The sequence below is a fragment of the Notolabrus celidotus genome, chromosome 11, assembly GCF_009762535.1.
Source record: "Notolabrus celidotus isolate fNotCel1 chromosome 11, fNotCel1.pri, whole genome shotgun sequence".
NCBI lineage: Eukaryota > Metazoa > Chordata > Actinopteri > Labriformes > Labridae > Notolabrus > Notolabrus celidotus.
In genome coordinates this window covers 5,071,970-5,087,790 of record NC_048282.1, presented here as the reverse complement: position 1 = coordinate 5,087,790, position 15,821 = coordinate 5,071,970, and the positions used below count along the sequence as shown (strand labels likewise).

Genomic DNA, 15,821 nt, shown 5'->3' with positions numbered 1-15,821 from the left:
GTGAGCAGGTGCTTATGCAAATTAGAATGTTGACAGGGTGAGGAGGACTTTGATATGAAGCTGAGGGGTTTTGTCTCATCCTGAAGGGTTCTTATCCAGCTATCATCTAAAGATACAAACAAGGTGTCTCTAAGTATTAATTTAAAGATTATTCAGCGGGGCAAATTGTTGTGAATTGTAAATTGCTTTAAAGGTGACATATCATGCAAAATTGACTTTTTAATGGTTCTTTACCTGAAATATGTTTCCCTGGCATGTCTACGAACCCCCCGAGAATGAAAAAAATCCATTCTGCCCCTGTTCTGATTTCTCCACCTTTCTGTAAATGTGTGTGAAACGAGCCGTTTCAGACTTCCGTGTTTTTGTTACGTAACAACAATATCCGGTCTGTCACGGAGTCAGAGCTCGGAGCTTGTTCAGCCCATAGACTGTATAAAATAATACCGAATCCCTCCCCTGTTTTTCATTACCTGCACAAATGTGTGCTAACAAGGAGCTTAGGAGGGAGGCATGCTAGTTGTAGGCTGTCTTAATAAACACAAAGGTCGGTTTTACTCCCCACACCTGCAGATTTGAAGATCTAGTGGATGATTTTTATTTATCATGGATAAGTGCTAGCGCTAATTGGCATAGCCACATAGCTACATGTTCATAGCTGTAGCTGTAGCTGTAGCTGTAGCTGTAGCTGTAGCTGTAGCTGTGTACCAAGACACACGTCGACATACTGACAAATAAAACAACAAGGAACACTAAATCTGTGACCAATCCTTCAGAAAAGGTCCTGCTGCCTTTCTGGCAGAGGTCGGTTTTACTCCCCACGTCTGCAGATTTGAAGATCTAGTGGATGATTTTTATTTATCATGGATAAGTGCTAGCGCTAGTTAGCATAGCCACATAGCTACATGTTCGTAGCTGTGTACCAAGACACACGTCTACATACTGATAAATAAAACAACAAGAAACACTAAATCTGTGACCAATCGTTCAGAAAGGTCCTGCTACAGGCGCCTCTCCGTCAGGATCAGATTCTGGATCAGATTCAGAGGGTTGAAGTAACGCGATCTCTGAGCAGCCGTGTATATTCAGCCAACATGTAAACATTAGATCAACGTGCTGGAGAGCCGAGGCACATCCACTTCCTGAGGGGGCGTGGTCAGAGAGAAAACAGAGTGTTCTGAGGAGGACTGAAGAAGAGGGGTTTTCAAGCAGACCAAAATCTGATTTCAAAGTGTTTTTTTGAGCATAAACTTTAAAGACATGTTTTGGGGACCTCTTAGACCAATATATATTGATGAAAAAAGCGTGATATGTCACCTTTAAGCGATACAGATGGCTCCTAATGTCCGATACCAATAATATTACTGCTACTTTTTTTTCACACTTTTGTATTTAAAAAATAGTTTATAATATGTATTTTTGGACACTTTAGGGTAAGAAAGGCTTAAATGTAGTTCGCAACATTTTAATTTAATTTATATTTATACACAAGTTGTAAAGTGTTTGCTTCTAACACTCCTCCATCGCCTTGGTCATAGTGGCCCTAATTTATCAATCTTGCATTAATAGGATTGCAGATCTGAGTGCAGAATTGGTCTTACAACAGGACACACATGTGAATTATGAAACATTCATATCTGACCAATCCCAGTGGACGAATGATTGGGTCTTGATTAATGCGGTGGCGGCAGAAAACATCATCATTAAATATCACGCCCCTAATTATTCACAGTTCAGCCGGGATCGCCCACAGAATTTCATGATGGAGGGACGCTCTACAGCAACAAAAAAAAACAGGGAACTCTAGATATTGACACCATAGCAGCAGAGGTAGAAACATAAATCTGTGTTGTTTGGCAGCCTGAAAGAGGCATTTCTTATAAATCCTTCCATAAACAAAAAAGTTACTGATCTGTGATATGAAACTTTTAGAGGCCTCAATAAAAGTAATTCTTTATATTCAGGGACTTAAGATTGCTATAAAAAAAAACATGTGGCCGCTCTCAAAACAAACTGTGCTGGAGACCCAAGTCTGAAACTGTCACTGTTCTGTAAGGGGGGAGCGGCAGCACTTACCAGTTCTGTGTCAGGGCACAGGGGACACAGACAAACCTGCGCCGTGTCCGATGCAGTTGATGGAAAATATTCAATATCGTAGACCGCACACAGTTAAGACGACACTGTGCTTCTTAAGTATGAGTTAAGCTCACTAACAAATCACAACACCCCTCATGTCATTGCTCTAACAAATCTAAACTACAGTTCTGCTTGGCGCTACAGGCTCTGCTTTTTTAAAGTCCTCCCCGGATTAGCCGAGCAGCATGCTATTGCTTTCAGAAGAGCGCATTGCAAAGTCCCCCACAAGGGTACAAATCGACTACAGAGATGGAGGAAGAAGCTCGGATGAAGGAGGAAAAGCTTAACCAGAAGAGGCAGAGTGAGTGCAGAATTGGTGTAGAAAGGATAAATGAGAGGGGAAGGTATGTTTAAATGAACCGCCTTGTTGTGAGAGCGGACTGTGATTGGAAACAATGACTCAATCAAAACCCTGACAGATGATTACAGCTGGGGGGAATGACCTCCATGTCCTCAATGAACTAACACCAACATTGAAACAAATTGAAATGACCAATGAGCTGAAACCTACATTTGGTGGTCATAAGTGAAGCTGGTTATTCGTAAGATCTATTTTACTTTATTTCTAACCCTTGATATAGAATTATATTTGTATTGATCCATTCACAGTTTTTATTGTTCATTAACACAGGTCTCCTTCTTGGATTAAAGCCAACTCAAGCTCACTGCTACTGAAGGAAGTTGGCGGTCTGTCACACACTTACATTTTATAGCGCAAGTCAATGATCAACCTAGAGACTGACCCAGATACCTGCGTGTAGGCGAGGAGGGAGAGGCGAGCATTATACACTTAATCACTCTGCTTTTCAGAAGTTAGAATCACAGTTAAATCTCCAGAGAAACCAAAACAGTAACAAAGGTGATCCAACTAACTACACAAAGCTCATTTAAAGTGACAGTGCATTCTTTAAATGTGTATGCAAAGTGTGTGTGTGTGTGTGTGTGTGGCCCTTTTCAAAAATACCCCTCAGTCACCAATTAACCCTCTGAGGGCCCATTCTGCCTCAGATCCAGCACCGCTGTCAGTGGCCCATTATTTACCACACATTCCTCAAATACTCCAGAGTCTCACTGAGTTTTCAAATCCTACGAGTTCACCCAATAAAGCCGAGTTAGCATGACAACAGGAGCTTTAGCATCATGGGTTTAATTAAACTGATCAAGAGAAAACGTCCACAACGCCCTCACATGTACCCAACATGAATTCTGGACGAGCAGTAACACCATGCAGCTAAGTCATGTAGCTTGCTTTGCACCCTCTCTATTGCACCTGACAATAGTGCAACGCTACTAGTTCTACAGAAGAAGTAGGTGTGTAGTTGTAAAAGTTACTTAAATGCTGAAAGGTCCCATATTTGGAAAATAATTTGGGAGAGCAGCTGCTTTTGCTCTAAACTTCCTCATATCATTTCAATGAATGTTTCTCCACGTGTCAAGATAAAACTAGATTATCAAACATTGGAAATTTGCAAATATCTTAGGATGTGTTCTGGCACTTACGCAGGAGCAGAATGATGGATAATCTGTTTTAGAATTAAAGTCAAATTGAGTTCTTAGGGGCCCCTTTTGGCCAAGCATTTATAGCACACGCCCCATATACAGAGGCTATAGCTCTCATCACAGCAGTAGCTGGTTTGACTATGAAGCCAGGACCCTTTGCTGCATGTCTTCCCCAAGTGGCAACCTCCGGCTACCAGAAATGAAGCCGATGCGGAAGTGTTACAAACTGCAGTTTCTTGAGTGTCCACTTGAGCCAGGTTCAAAAAACGAGTGTAGCCTGGATAGCGCCTTTCTCCCTTCGGCACACACTTTACGGGGGTGAATTATTTTTGATATCTCAGCAGTTTCGAAGATATTAAGATTACGAGTTTTCCATTATGAGAAGCACAGCTGATTTGATTGACAGGCGGGAACACTGTTGCTGTTGATGATGAGGTTCAAAGCCCGCCTCTTTACCTCACACTAGCTTGACAGAAGATAGATTGAGTTCAGCATTTCCAATATGGCAGCCAACGACCATAGACTTCAAAGCAGTGCTTCAGAAACAGATGGGTGACGTCAAGGATACTACTTCCATTATCTATACAGTCTGTGGTCTTCCCCCGCTCTCTACTCCACACATTTTTTGTCTCTCTTCAGCTGTCCCATCCAACAGAGTTCCCAAAACTTGAATGAAATCCCTCCAAACTATCTTGCAGACTTTTGATTGTTCACTGAAATTCTATTCATGGACTTGAGCTGATTGTTTGAGGCTGAAAGAACGGACGACAAAGCCTCCGCAAAGTGCTCCCTCCTCTTCACTTTACAGCTTGCTCATTATCTTAAAGTGAGAGGGTCAACTGGTTTTATGACTTTCAAAAAGGCGGCACTCATTGGTTCTGAGCACTCTGAGCATCATTCAAACCCAGTTCCTTCAACTGGGCCTCATAAATATTGTAATAAGTCATAAATAATGTCAGACAGGTGGAGACAGGAGCGGAAAGGTTGTGTGTAATTACCGTAATTACAAGGTTTCAATCACTCATATGAGCTAACCGTCACGCACTGTATGTGCATTGGGATAAATAAACTACACACCATTGTTTTTGCTACATTACACTTGATGATTGATCCCGGAAAGTCCCTGCATGCACATGTTGATTCATGTATTGTAATGTTACTTAATGATCCTGCTTCATTATACAGTCCCTTTAAACAGATCATATCATTGTTGAATCAGGATCAGCACATTGTTTTATTCCAGATAAGCCTTTAAATTAATGCTTAAATCATACACCCACCGTGATAAAGTTCTGAGGTCTGCATTGTTTTTACATCACAATCAAATCAAAGCAAATTAGAGGGACTGAAACCGAACCAAACCCCCCTTTCCAGGTGATTCAGTTAGCTTCAATTAGATGAGAAAACAAGCTTAATGCACAAAAATCTAAATTCATTCATGTCGTCTACTCACCCAGCATAAGGAGGCTCAGATACGCAGCCATGATGGACATCAGGATGCCTGGATTCACATACACCAGGCTGTCTCTCTGGCTGTAACACAAAGAAATAAATGATTTAATTGTGACAAAAATAACTTCAGGTGTCTTTTAACAAAACACCATAGTAAAGGTCAGGATCATAACAGTAAGCAGTCAGCGTTTCAAATAAAAGGACTTCAGGGTATCAAATAAAAGGACTTTTGGTGCAATGTCTGTGTTAGTATGTAGGCAAACACAATTGCGCAAAGAAAAACACATGAACTGAGCAAAGCTGAACTAATGTGACCTTCAAATTAAAGTGGAAATGAGATCAGAAATCAAAATAACAGCCTTCTCATGTTCCAAATAACAAATAAGATTTCTTCCTTTGTCAGGAAGCTTAATCTTTAAACTGATCCAGGTTTGTGATCTGAACAAGGTCTCAGTTGGAACACATTTTTTCACACTCAGCTTGGCAGCAAGAGATCCACGTGGCTCAACGCTCACTGTCAGAAGCGGAAACGCAGCGGAGGGACCCCCCAAACACCTCACACCCAATCAGTGGATTCACTTGTGTGAAGCTGTTTCATGCATTCATACCAACAAGGGATTATTTTCTTGACGCGTAGCAGCCTGGATGAACTTTCTGCTTCTGCTTCACCACCACAACACCTTCATCTGTTTTAACTTGCTGCCCTTGCTAATACTTTGGTTACACCAGTTGATCATGCTCACCTTAGTGACACTTTTCTAGTCTTTTCAACTACTGAAAAGTATTTCCACTACTCTTCACATTAATCCATCCACACCACATTCATACACTGAGGGCAGAGGGTGCTACAGCAGAGGACCATTCCTATTCACTAATCTCATTCTTACGCATTCACACACCACTGACTGTTTCACTTGGAGCAATGTCAGGTTTAGTGTCCCACCCAAGGACATTGTTACTAAGGCAGCTGGGATTGAACCATCAACCTTCTGATTAAGAGACAATCCACTCTACCACTGAGCCCCAGCAGTCATAGAGTCATAGATCACAGTTGTAAACAATTAGAATGAGTCATCTCTATCCAAAAACAAACCATGAGTACCACAGCCATTTCAGGAAAACTGAAGCACATAGTTTCATTTCTTTGTTGGAAAACATTTCTTCTGCTTGTCTTGCAAAACTCACTTTCAAAAATCTATTGGATTATCTTAAATAACATCACCACTAAGCAGAATAAAATAGGTTTTTCTTAAGTTTACAAAATTCTGAGGTGGACCAATAGAAACGAAAAAGAATGTGTTAGCTTCATTCTTATATCATATTAGTTTTGTTCTAAGTTTAACGTTCTTGTTGCAGCTTGAGTGAAGTTTCATTGGGAACTATGGATGATCCAAAGCAACTAACGTCCTGGTAGTTAAAATACAAATTTTAATTCTGACAAACCAACTGCTCAAATGGGAAGATAACATTCAGAGTGTTATCTTACAGAGTCTGTGGGTAATCAATGTCAAATTGGTTTGACAAGTGTGGCTAACATTAGCAGAGCTAGCACCAGCAGCTTTCAGTCTTCCTCAGGTGGTTGTATGCCAGTTTAACCAAACAGCCTACATACAACTGTATCTCCATTTTCTAGACCACAATACAGCCAAACCACGCCGTGCTATGTGATGCTATCTCTCATCTGTGCTTGTTTACATCAGGTAGTAGAGCCTTAAAGCATTATGGCAGTAGCTATTAACTAGAGCTACAGCCTTGGCAAGTAGCGAGTGGCTGCACCACAGCTGAGACAAAAGTACCCAAGTACCAAAAGTACCCAACAATGTTCATTTCATCTCTCTTTTATGTGTTATTTAATGAAACATGTGCTGCTTAAAGGACCCTGACTTATATGTGTGTCTGATTTTAGAGATCTGTAAAGTACTGTGATGCTTATTTGAAACTAAAGCGCTCTAATTAGAACAAACAGGTTAAATATTTGAGATAATAAGTTTACGTTAGAAACATCCTTCTTACATTTCACTGATTGAGCTCTAGAAATAGCCCAGAAACATCAAGATGAGCCACTACTGTTATAAATCAGCTACATTTACATTTTACACTGTTGAAATGAACTTGACATTTTCCACAAGCCGTTAACTGAGACGCAGTAAAACCACCTGCTGCCTGTTAAACTACTACACTGCTGTGACACTTTAACAGCTCCACAGTTAAACAAGTTAACAGTTCAGCCACAGGCGACCTACGGATGTGATGACAGCACAAGGTCACGTTTTAATCCTAAATCTTCACCACAAGACTAATCCACCAAATCACAGCGTGGTATGATGAAGAAGTGCCTCTGCAGATGTTTGACACATTCAAGTCAAAGGAAATCCAACAATTCAATGTTCACAAGAGAGAAGAGCTCCATACTCACACAGCCACAGGTCACCTCTCTCTTCTCTGCACTGCGTGGTCAGATTTGTCAACTCCTAGTTGCAGAGTGTGTGTGTGTGTGCAGGTTCCCGTATCTGTGTGTGCACATGTGCAGGCCCTGGACCCCAATGTGTATATTTACGCGTGCATGCACATGTGTGGCGAGTATGTGCGGCAGAATATGTAAAACAAACTTGAAAGCACAACTGACGGCAGCGATGTAAAAACAGAGGGAAATGCCGCCGGCCAATAGGAACGTTGAATGTGTCAGGGACCCCCTCTTCACTCCTCTCCTCCCTCCTCTTCACCCTCTCTCTCTCTCCCTCCGGCTCGTCACTGGGGCACTGGGGTGAATGGACAGCTATTCTTATTCTAATTCCTCTGTCACTCTGTGGGCCACTGGCTGAAAGAGGGGAATGGTCTCCAGGCTTTTGGAATGCACCACCCCTTTCTTCTGGACACTGGGGGAAAGAGAGCGCTGGGAGAGGCAGAGAGGAGGTCAGAGAGAGAGAGAGTTAAGAGAAAGAGAGAATTAAGGAGGATGGAGGTGGTAGAAAACCTACTGGAAAACAAATGAGGATAGAAGGATAAAGAGGTGACACTGACAGGGACGGAGAGACATTTTTGCCTTGTGGGTTAAACTAGGCCACAGGACTGGGGTGCAGTACCACCACTGTCCACTACACCAAACCAGCACAGACACTTAAGCCAACACTTCTGGGGCGTAGCATGTCCGTAGCTATTTGTGCGTTGTAGTGACTGCACCGCTCTTCAGTACTTCACCTAAACGCTAGTTAGCAGTGAGACTTCAATGCTCATCATATCACCAGTTTTGCGATTATGATTATGATTATTGATTATGTTGGAGGTGGCACTGATAAATGTTGAACAGCAGCTTATCATACTGCAATTACTGCGAAGTAGAAAAGGGAGGAGACATCAGAGGAGATAGAATGTGCGGCTGCTGAATCAGTGTAGACCAGGGGTCTCAAACTCCCGGCCAGACACGTCCCGAAAGACCATTTAATACAGCCCGCCGCTTGATATCAATTTATAGTAAAATCCGTCCCGCTGCATTCAAGGTCTGCTATCGTGGCTGGGAAATAAATTTCTGAAGTCGACCATGAATGCAGCATGAGCAACACGTGAGCAAGCGGATGAGAAACAGACATTTAGCACGCTGCTAACATTGTCAGCGTTGTTTAATCGAGATGTCTCTTTCAAAGGCCAAACGAAAAGTATATGCCGAGCACAGAGTGTTTCAGGAGAAGTGGGAGAATGTTTATTTCTTTGTAGAGTTTAAGGAGAATGCCACCTGTCTCACCTGCAAAGAGAAAATTCCCGTGCTTAAGGATTATAAGGCATTACTTAACTAAACATGCGGAGCAGTTTGCAAAGTTCCAGGGAGATGAGCAGACACAACGAGCTGCACAGCTAATGAACTTTAATAAATCATAGAATAGGTCCAGACTTAGTGATGACCATCTTCAAGCCGCACTGAGGGTTTCACCTGCCACCTCCCTCAGAGCACATGTGGCCCAGCTGTCTGAGAAGAAGCACTCTCTGGTGTCTGGCAGCAAGCATTAGGCGGGAAAAGCGTAGAGTGACTGTAAAACAGTTCTTGTTGAAAAATACAGTTGTTCGAACAGTTGAATGTTTTTTTAATTACATTTTTTGTGGAATACTTGTAACCCCCTTGTGACAAGGCTGGATGCGCAGCGGCCCTCAGGTAATTTGAGTTTGAGACCCCTAGTGTAGAAGGTGATACCAGAATTGTTGTAAATCCAGGAAATATGATGCTACCCGATGAACCAATCACAGGGATTGTGGAGTTGCACGTTGAGCTACCTACCATGTGTCAATGTCAACCTCCAGTCTTAAGAAAAGTTGCCAATGCGGAAGTGCTAAAAACTTCAGTTTTTCAAGGTGCCCACTTGAGGCTGATTTCAAAAGCATGGGAAACCACATACACACCCATTCAAAAAAGCAGCAGAAATAAACATGTTTACAGCCTGGTTCAAAAAATATGATTTTAGGTCTGAATAGGTCATTTCTCGATCAGCATACACTAGGGGGTGAATTTTTTTCAATACGCGGCAGTTTCAAAGATGTTAAGATTACAAGTTCTCTATAATGAGAGTCACAGCTGACCTGATTGACAGAAGGGAACACTGTAGCTGTTGGCTAGGAGGCTCAAAGGCCCGCCTCTTTACCTCACACTAGCTCATTAGAAGTTTGGTTGAGTTCAGCATGACTCATATCATATGGCTGCCACAGACGATAAGCTTCAAAACATGGTTTCAGAAACATATGGGTGACGTCACGGATACTACGTCCATTTATACAGTCCAGGGTTAATACACACTGTACGAAGGGTGATTGTTTTACAACTCATTAGTTTTGAAGATGTTAAAGTTAGTTAGCTCCACCTCTTTGCCTGTTGTTAGGTTGATCAAAATTTGGGTTGAGTCAGGATTTGCAAACTCTGCTCCTGAAACCAGAAGTATAAATCAAACTTTAGCAAGAGGAGTCGGACGACAGATGAAGCTTTCCCATAACGTGTTCTCTGTGCTGCAAATTAAAACTGCACTTTCCTAAAAACTCTGAAAGACTTTCCACACATGCAGACCTACTCTGCCTCAAAATGTAGGAAGTTGCTTGTTAACACATGTCCCTCACAGAGTGAAGTCTGAGTAGAATGGTGGGAGGAAGATGAGTCTCTGAAGGCAGGATATGACATCATCATCACTGTACTTGGTAATGCTTATGTTTTCTGGTCTGGTCTCCTGATTTAGAACTTCAGAAGAGAAGTAGCATCATCTCAGTATCAATGGAAATAACTCAACAATTTAAAAATCTGCCCAAGAGTTCACATGAACTTGCTTTTAAGGAAACAGTTTGAATATTTAGCAAACTTTTGGAGCAAAGAGAAAGGAGTGAGAAGGTGCCTATATGTGTCTTTGCATGCTGGATGGGCTTTGTTCATGTGGGGGTTATGTGCATGGATGTGTGTGATTCAGCCTGGACAAATAATACGAAAACTACAAAGGAGAACAAAGCCGCTTCAACACTCACAGCCCTCTGGTGATGCAACCTTTGAACTCTGCAAAGAGGGGGATGAAGGGGCTCAACATGTCACGCAGCAACCACGGAGGAGGACGCCAGAGCTATTGATGCAAGTGCTTCAGAAATGTATTACATAAAGAGTCACTCAAACCCTCACTGGACTTTGACTGTAACTTCTGAGACAACGGTAGAAGCAAACCTTCTTAATCCTACATATAACAGATGAAGTGTAATCTAAAAGAGAAATAATTTAGAGAAATATAAAGCCAAGGTGTTCCTGGTCAGACCTTGAGTAAACACAAATGCACGCACTCTATCATGACTCTGAGATAAGAGAAAACCTGCAGAGGGTTCATTGCCACCCCCATAACTTCTGTCAAGCAGTCAGACAAAACCGAGAAATCTTGAGACACTAGTCCAAACAATCCCAGACTGCTATATCCTTGAACCCAATAACATGATAAGCCTGACTCTGTGTGTGTCTGAGTGTGTGTGTCTGAGTGTGTGTACACATCAAACAGCAGACTTTAGAGTGAGCCACCAAAGAAAACGCCAAGATGATGCAGCTTGAGTCACGGTTTTAAAAGTACTGTAAAACAAGACCAGGATGGATCACTCAGATGAGCTCACAGAGGGAGTTTGCTTTCCCTGTAGTTTGAGGGTAACAAAGGAGACTACAATTAGAGCTGCCACTATGCCTGGACTAATGTGAAGAGGAAGTATGTGTGTATCTAGGCCTCCCAATGTTAACTTCATCCCATAATGTTCTAGATGTCTTTAGGTGTTTTCAGACCACATAGTTCTCAGGACTTTTTGAAAAGGAACTATCCACTAAGGAGCTCCATGAGTTTCCCTGTTTCTCTTTCTGTATTTGCATCGCTATGGTAAAAGGCTGATAAGAGCCTTAAAGTGACGTAAGCAGGGCTGACAGTTGATAGAGAAGTGTGAAGAGAGTTAACAGAGAGAAAACTGTGCAGAGATAGAAAGAGGGTAGAGGACAAGAAGCCTGTCTGGACTAGGACTTCACTACCACTAGATTGGGCTGTACACTCTACCTCCCCCTACTCCCTCAATTGCATAAGAGAGACAGCAAAGAGAAGAGTCTTTGGCGAGATGTTGGAGAGAAGACAGGAATGGTAGAGGCAGGGCGAGAAGCTTGTTTTGGCAAGAGCTCAGTGTACGCTCTTCCTCCCCCTACTCCCCCACTCTAAAGGATGGTTTATACTTCTGCATCCTACGCAGCAGGGGCTGACATGGACATGAGCACCACATAATTGTGCGTCGATGTGTCCTTGTTGTTGCTGATGAGCAGGGATCCCTGAAGTGCTGTAAGTGCAGGAAATACAATGCTGCCAAGTGGACCAATCACAGGGCTTACGGTCCACGTCAATTCTACGGGTAGTTACATTTTGGAGGTGGTGCATGTTAGCTACGTACATAGGCCTCTGCATAGTTATGGGAGCTACGCAGACCTCCAGCGTAGGCTACGCCATCGATTTGACGCAGAAGTATACATCAGGCTTTAGGCTGTACACTCTACCTCCCCAACTGAAAACAGACAGAAGACTGTGTAAAGAGATGCCAGAGAGGACAAGGGAGGCAGAGGCAGGATGAGAAGCCTGGCTGGGCTAAAGGTCACTGCTGCCAGGTTAGGCTGTACGCTCTACCTTCCCTCCTACTACCCTTTTCATTATTAGGGAAGAGGAGAGAAGACAGAGAGAAAGGAGATGAATAGTTCTTTCTTACTCTTGTTTTTTTTTTTTACTCATTGTTAGCTGCACTTGAATGCAGACACATGTAAGATGTCTTCAAATTACCACTGATGGGAGCTGGGATGTCTTTACCATGAGTTCCATCCTGCCTGCTTTTGCTCTCTACATGACAAAGCTCCATGTTCCATGACTGATCAATATTTATCAATAATTTATTTATTTTCTCCTTTTTTTTTTCAAAGATCTGTTTATTTGAGTTTTTTCACATTATATACACAAAGCGCTAATTTTAACATTTAAGGCAAGTGGGGGTTTTCTAATTAAAGAAAGCAAAAATAAATAGAGAGGTGAAGAAATCCATTAATGAGAGAAAAAAAACAATAATAATAATAATAATTATAGTAAATTAAAATAGATAAAAAAGAAATAACTAAAAGGAAAAAAAATGACAATAGTGAGAGTACAAAATAAATGAATAGGCTAATATTTAAAAAATAAATAAATACAAAAGGTAGAAATAAGAACAGCATACAGACAGACAAATTGAAAGAGTGAACACCACATGTAATAAACTACAACAAGATCCAGAACAACAGGACATGGTCTTCCCTGAATCCAGATACTGTGCCACAGAAAGGGATTAAATCCTCAAAGGATCAAGATGAAGAGCAAATAGTCTAAGGTAAAAAAAGAAAATTCAAAATCTACAACCAGCTTCATGAAGGTTGACCTTTGAACTGCAGGGTTTTTATGAGATCGAAGAAAGGCTGCCATATCTTAAAAAAAAGGTTTGTAGAAAATCTTTAAAGAGAGAAAACCTTTTGGCTAAGATGTTTCTGACCTGATTCTTATGTGTGTGTGTGAATACATATATACAGTTTTTGCTCTACCATTTGGCTTTGCCTTCACATTTTCAACCATTCATCCATCACTATGAAAGGATAATTGTTTTTTAAAGTTATTTTTTAGGCATTTTTTTGCTTTTATTGTATAGGACAGCTCCAGAGAAGTGACAAGAGCTATAGGTCTGTACATGGGGTGCACACTTTTACTGATAAGCAAAACTGGTGCCCTGTTTTGGGTTTGTGAAGTGCAGCTGTTTGAGGTGTTTGTTAATAGTAAGTGTAATACACCCAGATAACAGTGCAGCTCCATTTAAGAGAAGCTAATTACAGATCCTACATGGTAACTGAGCGATACCTCTGAAGACAGGGTCACAAGAAACAGCCAATAAAGCCACTACTACAGTCCAACATGTAACATTTCAGTCTAAGTGTGCACTATTTGAATGGATTTAAACAGCTCCTTCTCTTCAGCTGTCCTTGCACATCTCAATCTCAAACAACCACACAACAGAACACCTGAACTTTCACTTTAAGCTAACTGGTGTTGAGCCACCTGAAGGACATCACAGGCCCCCTGCTGGACCCCCTGCAGTTTGCCTACCGGGCAAACAGGTCGGTGGAGGATGCAGTCAACATGGGTCTGAACTACATCCTGCATCACCTGGACTCCCCAAGGGCCTACGCTAGGATCCTGTTTGTGGACTTCAGCTCAGCGTTCAACACCATCATACCAGACATCCTGCACCAGAAACTCACCCAACTCACAGTGCCGGCCTCCATCTGTCAGTGGATCACCAACTTCCTGACGGACAGGAGACAGCAGGTGAGGCTGGGGAGCATCAAATCCAGCACCCAGACCATCAGCACTGGCGCCCCACAGGGATGTGTTCTCTCCCCACTGCTCTTCTCCCTCTACACCAATGACTGCACCTCAGGGGACCCCTCGGTGAAACTCCTGAAGTTTGCAGACGACACCACCGTCATCGGTCTCATCCAGGACGGAGACGAGTCTGCTTACAGACAGGAGGTGGAACAGCTGGCTCTCTGGTGTAGTCAGAACCATCTGGAGCTGAACCCGCTCAAGACCGTAGAGATGACAGTGGACTTCAGGAAAAGCCCCCCCTCACCATCCTGAACAGCACTGTGTCTACTGTGGACTCTTTCAGGTTCCTGGGATCCACTATTTCCCGGGACCTGAGGTGGACCTCCCACATAGACACAATCAGAAAAAAGGCCCAGCAGAGGATGTACTCCCTGCGTCAGCTCAGGAAGTTCAACCTGCCCCAGGAGCTGCTGATCATGTTCTACACCTCCATCATCCAGTCTGTTCTGTGCACCTCCATCACTGTCTGGTTTGGATCTGCAACCAAACTAGACAAACACAGACTGCAGCGGACTATAAGGACTGCAGAAAAAATCATCGGTGTCGACCTGCCCCCCATCCAGGACTTGTACCGGTCCCGGGCCAGGAAACGGGCAGGTAGCATCACCGCTGACCCCTCACACCCTGGACACAAATTCTTCAAACTCCTCCCCTCCGGCAGGCGCTACAGATCACTGTGCGCCAAAACAACCCGCCATAAGAACAGTTTCTTCCCCCAGGCTGTCACTCTGATGAACACTAAACCATAACAGAGTCATACCTGTTGGATCAATACTCTCTGTAAATATACATGTAAATATACAATGCAACAATTCTCCAAGCAGAATTCCATATTTCTATTTATTGTATTATTTAACTACTATTTTTATAATGTAAAAACTACCTCTGCTACTCACCACTGCACTTTATCATATTATTTTAGCCTGTACATATTAGTCAAGCCTATTTGTTGTTTCTTTGTATTTATAGCTGATGTTATTGTTATTATATTTTTATTTTATTTTTTATTGTAGTTCTTATTCTTATTCTTATGCCTTGTACAAAGAGAGCACAGTTAACTAAAGTCAAATTCCTTGTGTTCAAGCATACTTGGCGAATAAAGCTGATTCTGATTCTGATTCTGATTCTTCTATTCAGACATTGTTAGGGTTTTTATCTTTCTTCTAGCTAAACTCTTGATTATGTTCACGCTACTTTTACTTAAAAGACACCTGCAGGTATCAATAAAAATCAACAAAGTAAACACTTCCTGCTATTCAACAGTTCAACCTTCTCCTCTTGAGTTGATAGAAAGAAGACCATACAGACGCTGCATCTTTTCAAAAAGTATTCAAGTCATATTCAAGTATATCAAACAAGAAACAAGCTTCCCCTAAAAGAACTTCCAAATCCTCTGCTTACTTTACCAAATCATCACCTGTGAGGATAAAGACAGTCTCATAATACTGTCTGAATGTATTTACTCTGGTGATTTATTCATCACACAAAAGAAAGAATGTCATTAAAGACAGACATTGACTCAGACCATGAATAAAGTCCTCCTCGAACCATAAACTGATGGACTTACTTGGCCTTTGTTACAGAACACATATGTGCTCATACCAGCGACCACACCACAGGTTTTATTTAGCCCAGGTTGTCGGGTTGCTCAACTTTTTGGTGAAGCTTTAGTTTCCCAATCTGTGCCAGTTAGCACAGTTTAATCTTTACTATAACACCACAACATCATGAGGAACGCTATAAGCCTTCCCTTTCCACATCTCAACACTCTGCCTCTTCCTGTGTCTGGTTGGTGACTGCTAGCATTATGTCTTA

At 42.1% G+C, this 15,821-nt stretch overlaps 1 protein-coding gene across 1 annotated transcript in view; it reads right to left on the bottom strand.

Moving 5' to 3' along the window:
- lamb2l (laminin, beta 2-like) overlaps positions 1–15,821 on the bottom strand; it is a 77,282-nt gene that overhangs the window by 50,558 nt on the left and 10,903 nt on the right. The window contains exon 2 of the mRNA XM_034696743.1: positions 5,087–5,166. Within this exon, the coding sequence (XP_034552634.1) occupies positions 5,087–5,126 (40 nt within the window). The 5' untranslated portion in view covers positions 5,127–5,166. The remainder of the gene's footprint in view (positions 1–5,086; positions 5,167–15,821) is intronic.